General features: G+C 46.9%; 1 protein-coding gene across 1 annotated transcript in view; it reads left to right on the top strand.

Moving 5' to 3' along the window:
• Lama3 (laminin subunit alpha 3) overlaps window positions 1–17,416 on the top strand; it is a 207,665-nt gene that overhangs the window by 50,982 nt on the left and 139,267 nt on the right. The window contains exons 5-11 of the mRNA XM_021645417.2: window positions 739–909; window positions 2,655–2,746; window positions 4,793–4,908; window positions 6,754–6,872; window positions 11,681–11,771; window positions 12,269–12,400; window positions 13,669–13,731. Of these exons, the coding sequence (XP_021501092.2) occupies window positions 739–909; window positions 2,655–2,746; window positions 4,793–4,908; window positions 6,754–6,872; window positions 11,681–11,771; window positions 12,269–12,400; window positions 13,669–13,731 (784 nt within the window). The remainder of the gene's footprint in view (window positions 1–738; window positions 910–2,654; window positions 2,747–4,792; window positions 4,909–6,753; window positions 6,873–11,680; window positions 11,772–12,268; window positions 12,401–13,668; window positions 13,732–17,416) is intronic.

The raw sequence follows: 17,416 nt of genomic DNA, 5'->3' as shown, positions 1-17,416 counted from the left end.
AAGAATTCCATGGCGATGGTGAGGCTGCAGGGATAGAAACAGACTTTCAGGTCTCCTTAGCGGGGTGGGATCTTACTCAGGTAGCTCTACCCAGTGCCCTCCGGCTGGTGAGCAGCTCATGTTTGAAACCATCAAGGCTTGGACTTCATCAGCCGAGGCATGAGGAGCCACACCGCTGTTCTGGTTCACAGTTTCAACATCTTTTGATCAGTGGTTTTCAGCCTCTACCAAAACTTTCACAGGGGGTCGCACTGTGATATCCTGCATATTGGATATTTACGTTACAATTATAAAAGTAGCAAAATTACACTTATGAAGTAGCAACAAAAATAATTTCATGGTTGAGGTCACCACAACATGAGGAACTGTCACAGCATTAGGAAGGTTGAGAACCGCTGCCCCAAGTATCATTTCAGCTTTGTTTTCTTGATGCAGCTTGACAGAATCACCACCATGTTTGTAAGCATGACAATAGCTCTCCAACCTTCACAGTGTTTCCCCTCCACAGCCACCTGGTAGGACAGATATTTAAGAATGAAACATCCTCACAGAGATCAGGTGTAAATGCAGAACTAAAAACTAGCAACTAGATACTAGAGCTTATCAGCACGTCAGTCCAGAGCTCCTTTGAGAAGCAGGTGCTTTGGGGGTTTGTAGTACCTTCAGTGTCTTGTTGCTACATTTTGAGCAAGGCCTTTCATCCGGTGTGTCCTTTTATTGTACTTTGTTTGTTTTTAGGTTGTTGTATCCTTGATAAATGGTCGCCCAGGTGCAAAAAATTTCACTTTCTCTGACACCCTGAGGGAGTTTACTAAGGCAACAAACATCCGCTTGCGGTTTCTGCGAACCAACACCCTCCTTGGGCATCTTATCTCCAAGGCAGAACGAGACCCCACTGTCACCCGTCGGGTGAGTGGCACCTCAGAAGCACCTAATGGGCTGCCTTGCTTTTGTTGCTTGTTTTGTTTGTCAAATAAGGTAAATTCTCCCAAGTACCTTTCCCTACTTAGGCAGAGGGGTGGTTCCTGTCTAAAATAGATACACTTATTTGAAGAAAAATCAACCAGGCCTGTCATCCCAGCGACTGGGGAAGCTGATGCAGGACAGTTGCAAATTCAAGGCCTGGTTGGACAGCCTGAGCAACTTAGCTGTCCGTCTAGCTCAGTGGTAGAACCCTGGTAGTCCGGAAGAAAAGAAAAATTGTTATATCCCCAAAATGATTATAATCAGTCTGGTATCGGTGTGGTGGGCTCTCTCTTGTGGTAATCAACAGCCCCTAAATGGCAGAGGCTTTTGTCACGGTCTAGGTGCATCAGAAGCTGAGATCATCCCCACATAATCACTCAGGGTACCAGGCTCCTTGCTTCTTGCACTGTCTTAGAGTCCTACTTTGGATTCCCCGAATCAGTGCAGCAGATGGAAGAAAGCCCACATGTCCCAAACTATAGAAGTCACGTCCACCAAGAAAAGCTGGTCCTAGTGTAGCCCCTTCTAGGAAAAAGAGGGTGAGAAACGTGATCTAGTGGAGGAGAACACGGGTGGTGAGCACTGACACTCTGTCCTCGGCCTTGGAGCATCCTAACCTATCAGTTAGGATAGCGCCCTGGCCTCTAGGGACACAGAGAGCCCTTGGAAGAGGCTCCATCTCCTGCAGGGCCTCCTTATGGCCCCACCCAACAGGAAGCTGGAGGACCAGAAAGCCTATGGCTGCTGCTGATAGGGGTCAGCCCATGGGCAAAGTCCCCCGAGAGGGCTGCCCGGAAGATGCCCACTGTCCCTTCTAGAGTGACATTTTATGGAGTTGAGAGCAGAGAGGTTGGAGGTGGGCAGCCTGGGAGGGATTTGTTACAGGTTCGAGCCTTTTCTAGAAAGGTCTGGCTTGCAGGTGGCTCGTCTGCATTTCCCACGATCTGTTTTTGAACCTCCGGGTAGAGGGGGACTGTGTTGGGTGCAAAGATGAGTATTTACAAGGATGAGCTGGCCGTTCTGATAAACCGCACGGCCTCAGCTCACCACTTCCCTGCTCTTCAGTTACTGTTGTGGCCATTGCAAGGTGTGTGTGTGTGTGTGTGTGTGTGTGTGTGTGTGTGTGTGTGTGTGTTTTGGTGTAAGGGCTGAGCCTCTGCTGGGTCTGCAGCTGGCCCTGGCTGGTCTTTGCGAGTCTGAAGTTTTAATGTCAGCCTTTTGAACACGAACAGGTTTCAACAACTGCCAACAGGTGGTGGCTCCTATAGAGGAATCTGATCCATCTTCGTAAATATTTTTTCCTTCCTGTCCCTGGAGGGGCAGTTTGCACATAGTAGGCACTTTTTGGTGTATTCATATGCTTGGTGTGTGAACAATCTTAAAACACTTACATGATCTCATTCCAGGAAGCTATACGTATAAATTTTTTCCCCATTTTTCTTCCATGCATTTAAGGCTTTTGATGGACAAATTCTGAAGGGTTTTTTAAAAATGAAAATCGACTGATGAATGCATTCATTTTTGTCAGACGAGTTAGAAGCAAACATGGCTCCCATGTGTGTTGAGGTCAGCAAGGAGAAATGGCACAACAATGTGGCCTAGTAAAGCCTCAACCTCTGGGGTCAGAGGTTAGACGAGAACGTGTGTTGTGGTTTCTGGAAGCTGACCTTCCGTTTTCTGTCGTGCAGTATTATTACAGCATAAAGGACATCAGCATTGGTGGGCGGTGCGTCTGCCACGGCCATGCCGACCGGTGCCACTCGGACAACCCCGAGAAACAGTGAGTACAGCAAAGCTCTCTCCTCTCCTTGCGAGGAAAAAGCCTGATGGTGTCGGTGGGTGTTTACACCCTGTTAAAGATCTGTAGGCTGTAGATCTCAACAGGAATGTTTCAGAGTCGAAAGCAAGGTGGTGAGTGCGTATACGTGTGTGAGAGTGTGTGTGTGTGTGTGTGAGAGAGAGAGAGAGAGAGAGAGAGAGAGAGAGAGAGAGGGAGAGAGAGAGAGAGAGGGAGGGAGGGAGAGAGAGAGAGAGAGAGAGAGAGAGAGAGAGAGTATGTGGTATGTGTAAACTTCCCATCTGTCAGTCCTTCTTTTCCTTCCGTGGCAGGCATGACTAATCAATCATAGCAACCCAAGACCATGCTGGACAGTTACTAATAACTTTTATCCACTGTTTGATTTGGTATATTTTTTATTCTTTAAAACGTTGTTTTCATTTTATTTTACATACGAATGCTTTGCCTTCTTATATGCCCAGTGGCTGAGGAGGCCAGAATCGGGCATTGAATGCCCTAGAACTGGAGTTACAAACAGCTGTGAGCCACCATGTGGATGCTGGGAACTGAACCAGGTCCTCTAGAAGAGCAGCCGGTGCTAAACCATCTCTCCAGCCCCTGACTTATAACTTATTTAATTTGGGGTTTCTACCATGTTTGACAGTTCCTACCTCAAGCTGGGATTGGCGCCGAAGGTGGAGAGGCACAGTAGAGTGTGGCTTATGGTGAGCATTTCCGCCAACGCTGCCACAGAAACTCTCACAGTTGCCATTTAAGAGGTGTGGCTTTAGACAAGTAGCCTTCAGCCTCACTTAAGTTCTGCCGATGCAAAAGAGTTCCGGGATGACAGTCCAGTGCTAAACACCTGTGAGATCTCATGCGTGATCAGGGAACCGTGCTCTGCTCTGTAAGATGGCCCAGTGACTGGGTGAAGGAAACTCACGCTGGACAATTAGTGATGTCAGATCTGGGCAGAATACAGTTTTAACCAAGAGTGTTTGCCAGCCTGACCTTGCTGCGTGGAGAGCAGCGGGATCTTGCTGGAGGACTGGCCGAGAGTTCAGAACTTTCGGAGTTCTCTCTCCCAGGATCACTCCGGGTGGCTGGGAGGAAGGGATGCCTAGTGCTTCCCAGGAAACTTAGTACCTGCTAGCCCACTTCCTGCTGCTGCTTATTCATGTATGTTTCTAGTCTATTGGCAGGCTCTTTTTCTGTAGCTCAGGCTAGCCTGGCTTCTGTATATCCTTCAGCCTTCCTGGTGGGGTGATTATAGGTGTGAGCTACCATGCCCAGCATTGGCCAGTTACTGCAGCTTAATGTGGTGGAGGAGAAAAAACTGACGCTTCAGGCTCAAACTTCGCACCTTGACATTCGTTCTATTATCGTCACTTGACCTTGATCTTAGTTTCACCCGCTGTGCAATGGAGACGATGGGGGAGGGGCTTGGCAATGTATGCAAACTGCTTTGTTCTGGTAACGGCTCAGTGAGTCTGTTCCAACGCATTGTAACATACATCACATTTGTGTAAGAGAACACAGTTTTGGTTTTGGTGCTGGGGAGTAAACTCACGACCTTGCGTGTCCTAGGCTAGCGGGGACAGCTGGTCTGAATAAAAGCCTTGCAGTGGTGCTGTCGAGGCAGCTCGGTTGGTAGAGTGTGTATGCGACAGGCATGAGTACCACATAAACTCAGGACCCCACACCCTGGGCATGTAACATGTAATCCCAGCACTTGGGAGGTAGAAGTTCAAGGTCTTCCTCAGCTACACAGTGAGTTCAAGGTCAGTCTGGGATCAGTGAGGGCTAGTCTCCAGCAATAACAACAAGAAAACATCTAAATCAAACCAAGCTGAACAACTTTTCAAACTCAGGATGCTAAGGCAGGAGGATTGCCCTGAGCTTGAAGCTATCCCACCACCAAACACCAAACACCACGGTGACCACCAAACATCACTACCAAATGCCACCACCATCACCACCACCACCACGCCAGCACTGCTAACAACAGCCCTTTTCAGTTAGCAAAGTATCCTTTGCCTTCATGCCCAGGTTCCGATGTGAATGTCAGCACCACACCTGCGGGGAGACGTGCAACCGCTGCTGTGCAGGCTACAACCAGAGGCGCTGGCAGCCCGCTGCTCCGAAGCAGCAGAATGAGTGTGAAGGTGGGTGCTGGCGTGGCCGTGACGGGCAGCACTGTGGAGGAGGGGGCGCCTCCTCTCTGCCTGAGGACGGACAGCAAGTGTGCCCTGGGCTCACAAAGAGGACGGGACTGTGTCAGTTTGAGAGGCGAGGTCCTGTTTACTGTAAGGTATTCTGCCTTTACCTTACACACGTGTTTCGGACCTCCCGTGGATGCTGGGATCAGGGATCGTGGAGACCCTGAGGTGCTCCGTTCGCTCCCCTACACACACGCTATGGGAAAGTAGGACTTACAGATCTGGCACAGGAAGAGATGAAGGGGAACTAATAATAGAGTTGCTATGACAGCAGATTATGGTCAGCTGGCCAGCATCGCCATGCTTGCACTTGAGAGCTGTTTTTAGGTAACACAGGGTGACATGAACCGGAGAAGCGCTCATGTTAACCTATGAGCCGCTCTCATCACCAGCACGAATCCAGGTGACTCTTGGGTGTGAGGCCCCTGAAGAGACAGCCTGCGCCTATTGCTGCCCTGCCAGCATGGCACACAGCGTGAGGCACAAATTGTTTATTTCTGTGACTCTCTACTTAATGTCTGTGGGCTGCAGGCAACTCAACCGTGCTGACTCTTAGGGTGAGACAGAGACTGTAGCTGCCCTGAGATCAGAAACGGTGAGAATGATGCTTAAGCCCGGTGCATAGCCGGATACTCTATGAATTAAGTCACGTGGAAGGTAGGAGAGACCAGAAAATAGAAGACGTGTGGAAAGCTGCTCACAGGTGTTTGAGAAAGCTAAGGACTCGATGGTTTTTGACAAACAAGGCCCACAACATCTGCATTAGTTACTTTTTTCATGTTGCTGTGATGCAAAGGCCGACAAAAGCCTCTGAAGGAAGCCCCCCCCCTCCACGTTCACATTGATAACTGGGCTCTGTCCTGTCGGTTGCTGAGAAACAAACGCTCAGACCACGCTGTGGAGCCACCGTGAACATTTTCATCAGCTAGTTGAGCGGCTGTGTTAGGCCTGCTTTGCCTGGTCAAGGTTAATTTGACATCCTGGTCCTTTCTTCTGATGTGTTTAGATATTTCTGACATCGTTCCCCCAGGATCATGAATTCTTTGGTATCACTGTCATGATGATATAGTGTCATCACAGTAGGAATTCAACTCAATACTGCGACGGTTGGTCGGGCACCACTCTGCCAAATTCCGTCAGCACCATAGAATGTACAGTCAACCAAATGTATTGTTACTTATTTATAATTAGACCTCAACCGAATTCCTATTTTTTTTTCACCATTATACATAGTCCTGAGATTAAAAGTTTAGACCATTGGCTGAGAGTGTAGAATCTGGCATCAGACAAAGACAAGCCTTACTTCTGGCCCTCTTGTTTATGAGCTTATAGCTAAGAATCGTCTTGTAACCTTGCTCCATCTGTGTTTTTTTTTTGTTTTTTTTTTTTTTTTATTGGTAGCATGGAGATAATGACACCTACCTGAGAGAGTAGATTAAATACAGCAATGTATGTAAACATATTTTATGATAAATAAAGTGCTGGACTATAGTTTTTAGTAATACCAGCAGTGGCAGGAGTCTGAGTACATGACTAATTGGCATGTTGAGTCATCATTGTTATAATTATATATCTTTTTAAAAGGAGAAAACTTTCATTTATTATCAAACAGAAGGAGCTATAAAGTACTTAATATTATATAATAGTCTTTGTGTAAAAGGATTCCTCTAATTTTGCACAGTGTCCCCAGGGTTTCAGAGCAGACTTTATTATAAGCCATGGAGCAGAGATCCTATCTGGGAGTTCACTAAATGCTGCATAGAGGTTTGACCAAAGGTGCCTTTTTCCCAGCCTGCAACTGCCATGGCCATGCCGTGGACTGTTACTATGACTCAGATGTGGAGCAGCAGCAGGCAAGCCTGAACTCCGAAGGCATCTATTCAGGTGGAGGAGTCTGCATCAACTGTCAGGTGAGACTCTGCTTGAAGTCGGTATCAACCTTGGTGTTGGCCTTAACCCCATTTTCACGTAGATTCATGTGGGCAAAACAGTCCCACACTTACATAGAAGGGCGAACTCAAGGAAGGTACAAAATCTGCCCAGCTCACCCAAGGGAGAGTAAGACCTTTCACAAATGGTTTTAAAACAACTAGATTTTATGTGGAGAACTTAAGACTTAATCCCTGCTCAGCTATATAAATTTGATTTGATATTAAACGTGGACATGAAGTAAAGCTAGAGCTGTAAAGCTTTGGAGAAAAAAAAATACAGAATCTTTGTGTGATTCAGCAGAAGAGGAAATGCTCCTCAGGTCATAGAAAGCTGTAATCATGAAAGATGAAGAAATCAGACCTCATTGAAATTAAAAACTTCCGATCACCAAAGACACCACAGAAAACAAATAGACAGACAGGGAGATACTATTCATGAACTGTGGGTTTATGCTCAGTAACCACAACAAATAAAGAGATCCTAAGCTCTTACACAAAGACAGGAAACCCCCCAAATACACACAATACTAAAACAGCTTCTTACAAATGTAAGTACTTGAAGGACCGACGAGCTGGCAGCCAAGGGCTAAGCTGTAGTAAGAATTTTGGTGTCTTTAAAACACAGAAATCTTATGGGACTGTGTTTTCTTTTTAATCCCAGGTGTGGGTCTATGGTGACTATGATTTTCCTCATGCTCTAGTAGGGGAATGGTTTTGCCAGCTGGTAGTTTCTTCGAGTATGTGACATTTGGAATTGTGGGAACTTTTCAGAAGGTATATAAATGCTTGGGCTCCAAGATGTGGGGCTGCTGTGGTTGGCTGGATGTTGGTTGCTATTTGTAGCTGCACAAAGAAATGAGAAGAAGAAGAAATTAGATACTCTCACAGTGAAAGTCAATCTTGTCCCAAGGAACTCAATGCCTCTAATCAGCAGGAAGTAATTTAAGGCCATTGCATGCACTCGGCCTTTCCTCTCTAACCTTCTTTATCTCCGGGGGTTGGAAGGGTTGCATAAGGGTGGGGAGGGGTAGTAGACAAGGAGACGGGATCCAGAGTCAGAACACACGGTTCTGTTCTGACCCCAATCCTACAACAAACAGGAAAGATACTTAAAAAGCAAAATGCACCCTCTCTCCAGAATCCATTGTACAATGAAAGCAAGGAAGGAGTGTGTCATTTGAAAAGACCACCAATTCCAAAGGCTGTGAGAAAGCAAGCAAGCACAGAACAACACACCCGTCAGGACACGCTGTTTTCCAAATTGACATTATAAACATTTTAATTATAAACATTTAACTTCTGTGAAGACGGACAGGCAGAGTCTAAACGTTCTGGTGGAGAACACATGAGACTAAATAATTAGATAAGTGTGGGTGCGGAGACCCGTCTTCTGGGGTATCAGAAATATTGTGAACCTGTAGTTGGGTATGGAGTTGGCACAGGGATTAGTCTGACAGAAACTACCATTGCCTAGGACAGCTCATGGGAACGTTATAAATGTTATACCACTCATAATAGAAAAGATGGACATTTTATGAATTGTGTTGGGAAAGCTGGTTCTTCATTTGGGGAAAAACCAATGGTGTATTTTATGCCATGTACACAGGGGGTTGGTGGAGTCTGGACTGATAAAGGATGAGAAGAAGGGCTACAAGGCCAGGCAGCTTGGTGATTGCTTTTAGACTTGTTGGTAAAGATCATGTATCCTACAACAAATTCTGCCCCCCCCATGCAGTAATTGGGCTGTTTTCCACCATTTCTGTTCAGTACCCATAAGTGGAAAATGATTCATTGCCTGCCATCATCTCAGAGCGCAGACAGCAAGGTTGTCTCCTGTCTCCAGAGACCTTTGCAGAGCATTTCAGTTTGCTACAACAAAATACCTGAAGCTGGGTAGCTCATAAAGGAGGAACTTACTTTCACACAGTTCTGAGATCTCTGGTGAGGTTCTGTCTTTATATGGTGGAAGGCGGGAGGATAAAAGGGCCAAATTCTGCAAGTCTCTCTTCTGAGGGCCTTAATCCACTCATAAAAGATGAGACCTGACCACTTCTCAAAGCCATTATCTCTTAATTCTACTACATTGACCATTGTGTATAAGCTGAATTTTGAAGGAGACCCAGCCTGACTGTAGCAGATAGTCATGATGGTGGAGGCAGATTCTTGTCCTTGAAGAGGAAGCAGTTATCAGAGGCAAATAGAGTTGCCAGTGGTAGTGATTCATTTTATTTCTTGAGTTTTCCATGTTAACTATCAGGTTAAGGTGTGAGGTGTTTAAAGTAAGGTGGCCAGTTTCCTGAGATCTGGTGTTTGAGTAGAGGCAACAAGGAGGTAAAGGAATGATCCAGGCATCCACAGGCTATAGTAAGGAGCAAGGTTCTAGGGTAGCTGAAGGAGAATTGAGTCAGGAGAGGGGACAGATAATTCCACCAACATCCTGTTCGTGTGGAACTTTTGTAAGGAAAATTCATTCTGGAGCCTTCGGGGACAAGTGGCTAATGAATGGACAGTCTCCGTTTGCTTGAGGCTCACAGAGATGGAAGATAATGGGGTGGGTACAGTCAGAAAATCGAGTGCAAGGAGCAAGGAATTAGTTTTTACATAAAGGCCAAACATGCTGCAAACGCTTTATGTGGAGGAATTCAGACCTCAGACAATCAAAGAGGGAGCGGCTTCTAGGTGACTCCATGAATGCCTCCCTGGAGCTCAGGGAGATGGCTCAGTCTGTAATGTTTGCTGTGCAAGCATGAGGACTTGGATTTGAACTGCAAAACCCACATGAGAAAAGCAGGTGCTGGCTGGCAAGATGACAATTCAAGCTGGAGGACCCGAGTTCAATCCCTGGAAAACACATAGTAGAAAAAAGAGAATCAGCTCCTGCAAATTGTCACCTAATTTCCATAATTCTCTCTCTCTCTCTCTCTCTCTCTCTCTCTCTCTCTCTCTCTCTCAAACACACTTTTCTCTGGTTTGAGCCAAAGCAGCTGGTAGGTGGGAGACAGGCTTTTTGCGTGCAGATGTCATTGTGTTTACTCATCTTGAGGCTCCTGGGTTCTCATTTGATGCTAAGCCCTGCACAAGCACAGCCTCAAAGCATGAGCTGAGGTAGAGAGCCAGGGCTGCATGCCTCAGAGAACAGTTCTAGCGTCCTGCTCTACTTGGATTGCTAGTACAGGTTAGCTGAGGTCCTCTGTGATAAGTCACAGTGGCAAGCAACGGAGGGGAAGGTTAATTAGCAGGCTATGGGTGGGCTCCAGCTGTTTCTGATTTGCTCAGGAGGTTCATGATGTGAATGCTGAGCTGGAGCGGTGGCCAGCATGGTTTTTGACCTCAGTGTTTAAGTCCATTCAGATTTTGAGCCCACAGGAGAAGAGTGGTAAAAACCAAAGGGTCTGTGGTTAATAAACCCTACAGGGTAAAGGACACAGGCTGCACCTTTGTTCTCCCACGTTTCTGCGCAGGTTCTGTGGGGATCGCGTTGTATTCATGCTTGTTGACTTGCGTTTGCTCGCCTCTTTGTTACTGGCGCTGTCCCAGGGCTCTCCCACATTAGAGGGAGACAGAGTTGAGCTTGACCCGTGGCGTGTATTTCTTGGAAACCGGTGATGTGTGCCGGGTAATTGATTTTGTGGTAATTACACGGATTAACCATGAACCAGAAAAGGCCACCCAACTCTAAACTGAGCTCTACGAATGAGCTTCACGCTCACATGGCCCATGCACACAATTGAAATGTGCCGAGAAAGATTTCATGACAGAAACACAGATAACATTAGAATGACTAGAAGCAGAGATCTTTATGTGCTTTCCTTCCAAAATTAATAGATATTAATTCTGCCATCTCATTTCTTGAACTAAATCGTGGGTGTGTGTGGGTATGTGTGTGATTATCCATATATTGGTTCCTCTGAACAAAGCTCAGTGTTATTTATTCTTTTCTTATTCGAATGCCAAGTTTATTAAAGCAGTTTTTGTTTGTAGCCAGCGTTTGCTACTTTGTAGGCTCTTTTTTTTTTCTTCCACCCTTTCTTCTCCCCTTTCAACCTTCTAACACAAGATATGAGGGGAAAAAGAGGAAAGAGAGAAAAGGGGGTGTCATTGTCGTGAGACTACTTCCTAATGATGAGAGGGGTCCCTTGGGGAAAGTTTGATCTTTGATGTCAGGATGTCCAATTTCTTCTCGTTGTTTCTTCTCTGCACACAACTACTTAACCCACCACCAAAACAGCAACTGACTACCAATCAGCAGCTCGCCTGCTGGGCAGCTATCATTTATGTATCCCCTGAAATATTCCCACAATTCCAAAGGTCGTACATTCACAGAAACTATCTGCAGCCGGCAAAACCACACCCCCACCAGAGCGTGAAGCAAATCATAGTCACCTGTTGTGAAGCAGATCCATATCCCCAGAACTGGGGTTAGGATGGAAACATATTCCCATAGCATTTCTGTGTGTGTGTGTGTGTGTGTGTGTGTGTGTGTGTGTGTGTGTGTGTGTTTTAAGAAACCCAAATTACAAAATTCGAGCTACATTTGTTGGTAGAGGGTCGAGCCCAGGTTGCCAGTTTCTTGAACCTTTCCTTGTTTCTCTTTCCCGTGGGCAAGACAGTGTCCTGTGACACATTTTAGGTCCTGTGACACAGGGTCAAGACAGATGTTTTCAGGGACTTCGGAATTTTGATTTTATGGGACAGACATATTTCTGTGGTGGATTAACACAGAATAAAGAGCTTTGGGTTTCGCCGGCACCCTTCTTTCTAAGTTTTTCTTTTTCTTTTTTCTCTAGCACAACACGGCGGGTGTGAACTGTGAAAAGTGTGCAGAGGGTTACTACCGGCCTGATGGAGTTCCTGTGGACGCCCTCCATGGATGCATCCGTAAATCTCATGCCAGTTTTGTAATGTGATAGGCTGTGTATGCTGCCCCAAGGGTGTGGTAGGCGTGGGGACTATCGGGCCCCTCGACTTCCTGTTATTAGTTCTACTTCTTCCTAGCTGCGTTACCCAGACTTTCTCTGAGCCCCAGAATTCTTATACATAAATGATAATCAATATATTTCATAAAAGTAGCTTAAATGCTATTAGAGTATGTGGGCTAGCGGTAAGCCTGCATTAAGTGTTGCTTCTTCAGTTTTCTACCGGTTTGACCTGTTTGTATGATCTCCAATAATTTCAGCTTTTTCAAAATCAGCATCAAGGCAGCATAGTAGCGAGCTCACAAAGATTTAATAATAGTCATAGTGTTAGCTATAATTGAGTGCTTGCTATGGACGAGAGGTTGTCTGAGTCAATGGGCAATGCTGAAAACTGGGGACAAGCCTGCTCCATGACGTGCCGTGAAGGCTTGGCCCTTTGGTGATTATTTTTCCTCTTAGCTTGCAGCTGTGATCCTGAGCGTGCAGATGGCTGTGAACAGGGCTCAGGCCGCTGTCACTGCAAGCCGAATTTCTCCGGAGACACCTGTGGAACGTGTGCAGAAGGGTACTATAATTTCCCATTTTGCTTGAGTAAGTATCCGGTGTTAATGAGAGTTCCCCTTCTGCCTGTAGGCAGCTTTTGTGTGTGAGTGATGGAGGGCATGTGAGGGTAGAAACAGGACCAGGGCTGGGCTGTGTTTACGTGAAAGCATTTCCCTAAGTTGGGAAGACAAGTTTGAGAATTATGTTTAGCTTGGTGGTTTACCATAGACATTGCTATCTTAATAGGTCAAATGGCCTAAATGCTGGGAAAGTCAACTTGATGACAATCCATGAGTGTGACTTAATAGATCTAGTGTGTCATACTTTATGGGGATTGAAGGACAAGAAGGCATATTTTCTCTTTTCTGGTGTACCAGAGGGCAAGCTGTCAGGGCCCTCACCTCCTCCTTCCACCCCACTGCAATGATCTGGGTGAACATTTTAACATCTTCATGAGGGAAAAAAAATATATGTGGTCTGTTTGTACATATATTCTACCTCAGAAGAAGTGTGATGCGCTTATCTGTCTTGGAAGAAGTGAGAACCTGGGACCTTTCCATGGCTCCATGTTGCAGCGCATATCTGCTGTCCTAGAATGCCGATTTAACGGCACCCACTTTCACTGTGGAGATGTGGAGATGTTCATACTGTGGAAGATCAAATACATTTATAGGAAACACTGTCTTAAGCCAGTGACACTGCTTCAGGACCTTATCCTTTTAGAATCTGACTGTGGAATAGGAGCTGAGCAGACATTGCCCTCATTTTTTTAGTGGAAAAAAAAAGTAAGAAGACACTTCAATCATATAATACACACACACACACACACACACACACACACACATGATCTTTTCTACTAAAAACAAGGACAATATATAGATATATACATATATGTATATATATATATTTATACATATACACTAAGCAGAAATTCAGAGAAAAACTTAGATGAAAACGTTTTTTAAAAGCTACTCTCAATTTTAACAACAACAAAAAACCATTACAATTTCGGTTTTTTAAAAAAGCATAAATTCTATTCATGTTTGGGTAGAGCTACTCTTTGGGCAAAACTGCTCTGAGTGGTTTATCAATTGTGAGCATAAATCTGGACCCATTTCTGTTTGCTAATCTGCAAAGCAGCCTGACTTCAATTATGAGGCATGTTGGTCATGGAGAGTGCCAGGGCCTTCCCCTAAATCAGTCTGGACATGTTGGCTTTCACTGAGGGAGGGGCTTTCTTCCTGCTCAGTGCAGTTTGGTGGTTCATGCTGCTATCTCTGTAATCTTTCTCTGTTTTAAAACAACTTATTTTGTAGGAATTCCAGTCTCTCCTGTTTATACTCTGAGCCCAGAGGACCCAATAGCTGGCAATATAAAAGGCAAGTAGCCTCTTTTTGGTTTACTGTCAATGAAACTATTTCTGTTCCATTCCCTTTGTGGTTTCTGAGCACATTGACAAGTCAAGTGAAGTTCTGGAGTCCTCTGGGGCTTTTGTAGAAGCCTCCTGGACATTTTCCACTTCACTCTATCTTTTGAAAGGGCACCACGCAATTCAGGACACTCTATTATAGAGTTTGGATTGCAGATTACTAGTAGCTCAAAGACCTTCTACAGCAGCCTTCCTGGCCTGCTGGGCAACCTGTCTTGCTCCCAGGAACTGAGTGCCAGTACTCTGTCTGGGAGGTGACCCCAGGAAATAGCAGGGCAGGAGCGCGAAGGCCACTGCAAAGGCGCGTTAGCCAGGACGACTGCAGCACTGGGGCTGCACACCCTAGACAGTATCAGAAGATAAAGCAAGTCTCACCTAGTCGATGAAAGCAGTGAGCGGTGGCCTTAGTTACCTGTACCTTGTGGAAAGCTGCTTTCACGACGAGGCCTGTGGGAAGGCTGGAGAGCGCTGTAGCCACAAGCAGGGGCCCTGGGTTGAGAGCAGCGGATGTGCTTAGGAAACATCCTTGGGGGGGGGGGAAGTAGGCTGTAACTAGAGGATTTGGTGCAGCGCCTACATGATAATCATTTGTCCCACAAGTTTCCCCGTCCTCAGCAAAGCACCAGTCTGGTGGCTAAAGGCTTAATAGTGAATAGAGAAAAATTCCCAGCATTCCTAGAGCCCCTGTTCCTGTGGAGTTTGTTGGGATAGGGGTGGGGACTCAGAACTCAAACAATAACATATATGATAAGACAATATCTTTTTGTTGTTGTGCTACTTGGCTTTCTGTCGCTGGACCAAGATGTTAGAGAAAATCAGTTTATAAGGAGGGCAGTGTGAGCTGCACTGGCCCTGCTGCTTTGGGCGTGTTGAGACACAGTGCCGCATGATGGAGGCATGCTGGGGAGGCCTGCTCACCCCAGGGCAGCCAGGAAGTGAATAGGAAGAGAGGGGTGGGATCCACCATCCTCTCCGAGGGCACACCTCAGTGACCTCAATTCCTTCAACCATGTCCTTTCCCTCAAACATTTCACCACTTCTGAATCGTGTCTTTCCTGCCCAAGGGTCCTAGGGAGGCCCGGTGCCTGGTGCTCATGGCACTGGGAGGAAAGGGCATGGAGTACGAGGTATAGGGGCATCAAAGCCCCTTCTGCATCTTGGCAGGGATTCTGCAATCATATAGAAACTTAGGCCCGGGGATGCAGGTCAAGCGCTATAGGGAAAATGTCTGAGAGGAAGGTTGGGGACAGTGAAATTTGAAACTGAGATTTGAAAGTGAAATTACAAATTGGAATAGTCAGGCATGGGGAGGAGGAAGTACTGAGTTCTTAGGATAGGATGTCCAGTGAGCAAAGAGCCCAGATTTGGGACAGTGAGGTGAGGGGAAGGAAGAGTAGCCAGGAAGGGACATGCCAGGGGCCTGTGGCAGGTTGTTGTCGCTACTGTGAAAAAATTAGTATTTGTTTGGAACGGGATAGAGTTTCACACTGAAAGACACCATGTGCAAGGACCCCGATGGGTGCTGTGCTGAGGACAAGAAGCAGGGGCAGAAGGAATAGCAGAGACCCAGTGGGAGGCCACTGAGCCATCAGGAAGAAATGGTGGAGTCAGCAGAGGTGACAGGAGCCGGCAGCTGGTGGCTGTCCTCCACAGAGAGAACGCCCTGGAAGGGGGATTTCCGCATGGAAACAGACCGTGTGATGAGAGAAGACATCAGGGCTGTACACACAGAATGGAGAATCTATCCTCTGTTGAAATGGACACCCACCGACTGTAGTGAGCCTGGGGGGGGGAGGGGCGCAGGCAGGGGCAGCCATGGGCCTGTGGAAGCACACTGTACTCTGGTTGTTTCTGTTTGCACCGAGAACTAAGACGCAATGTGTTGGAGCAGGGAGAGAGGAAGGTGAGGAGGGCTTGGCGTGGAGGAGGAAGACATGAGCGTCATCCAGCAGTGTGAGCTCAGAATCTGCCGGGTGGCACGGGGGGCTCCTGCAAGGTCGCAAGGAGTGTATTGTTTATGAACTGGCCATGTGGGCTGGAGAAGGATGGTGGTTACACGTGACTGGGTGTGAAATCCCCTTAGTGTGGAGGGTCTGGGGCATGATGTCCGTAGCAGCAATCAGCCAGCGCTTCCTTAAACATTCGTCAGTTAACTAGAGCTTAGAGCCGGGCCTCGGCAACGCACCACAAGAAAATTTACATCTCCCATCTACAGCCCGTTTACAGTAATCTCTTCGTTGTCCAATTTCTTCCTCTCTCCAAGGAATCTTGCGGTGACCTCGGGGAAAGAAAGGTGACCTAACTTGGAGAGAAGTTCAGATGTCTGCTACAGAGTTGCTAGGGAGAAGCCTTGAAACGTGGCCTGGTGGAGCCCAGTTCCTTTTGAGACTTCAGTGACACAGTGACGCTCTGCCGCTTGCCGGCTTGTTAACGGATTCTAATTGTTTTTGTGCCTACGTGTCTGTGTGCATGTGTGCATGTGTGCATGCACGCATGGAAGTTAGAGGTCGGCAAGCCGCTCTTTACCTTATTTTGAGATAAGGTCACTTCTTGAACCTGGAGGTCACCAGCTTGGCTAGTCTGGCTGGCAGGCAAGCCGCTGGGGTCCTCTTGTCTGCATCTCCCACCATTGGGAGTATAAGCATGTGCTTCTGTGCCTGTAATTTTATATGATGCTAGGGTTCAAAATCAGGCCCTCATGACTGTGCAGAACACACTTTACTGACTGCTCTCCCAGACATACATACATACACATATGTATGTATGTATGTATATCAGCAGGTTTGGGACTTGCTTATTGGCAGAGCCTATTAGAAGTGCACATTTATAAGCTACCAGCAGATGCAGAGCACTGGCTGTAGCTGGCCTCCCTCCTAACCCCGAGAAGTCTAAAGGCCTGCAGAAAATTTTGTGTTTTCCAGCTGAGGGACCAGTTTTATCCAGCTGAGCACTATTCCGAGGAAGACATAGACTCTAGGAACTCACAGACACATCTCTAAGGGGTCCCTGAGAGGTGATCAAGGGGAGTCTGTTAGCCGCTGAGAAGATTATGAAAAGGTTTACAACCTCTGTAAGGAAGTGCTGTGGTCAAGGCCAGTGGCTGGGGCCAGCAGATAGGATAAACAGGGGACACCCCAAAAGATGGAGCAATGCTCTTTGTGCATGCTTTCCTGGGGTGCCCATTCCCAGGCTGGGCATGTCACCTGGCAGGTGGGCTGGGGCCATGATTGAGGGCTTGGAGACTTGGCAGATATGGTTTAGAGATAGATAATGGATTATGATAGCTCCATCTGGAGGCTGATAAAATAGAACCGGAGGAGAGGTGTGTACTGAGGGGAATTGCAGGCTTGATTCTGGAGCACAGTCTTCATTCCTTCAGCTTTGGTGATGTGCTGCCATGTTCTGAGTGAGCACTGCCCACATCACAGTCCTGCTCCGCAGGAGATGCGGACAGGTGGACAGTTAGAAGAGCAGGAGCTGAGATCCATGAGCCAGAAGGACCCAGAGCTAAGGGAGCAGGGGAAGAAGGTCAGCCCTGCTGCTAGGTGGCTGGGATCGGAGCAGGCAAGGTGGAGGTAGGGGGCAGGAAGTCTGGCTTCCCCGGAGCAGGGAGGAAGACATTTGAGATGAGCCCT

The sequence above is a fragment of the Meriones unguiculatus genome, chromosome 2 (assembly GCF_030254825.1).
Source record: "Meriones unguiculatus strain TT.TT164.6M chromosome 2, Bangor_MerUng_6.1, whole genome shotgun sequence".
NCBI classification, from domain to species: Eukaryota; Metazoa; Chordata; class Mammalia; order Rodentia; family Muridae; genus Meriones; species Meriones unguiculatus.
Note: the sequence above shows the minus strand (reverse complement) of the source record. Positions and strands in the feature narration are given on the sequence as shown.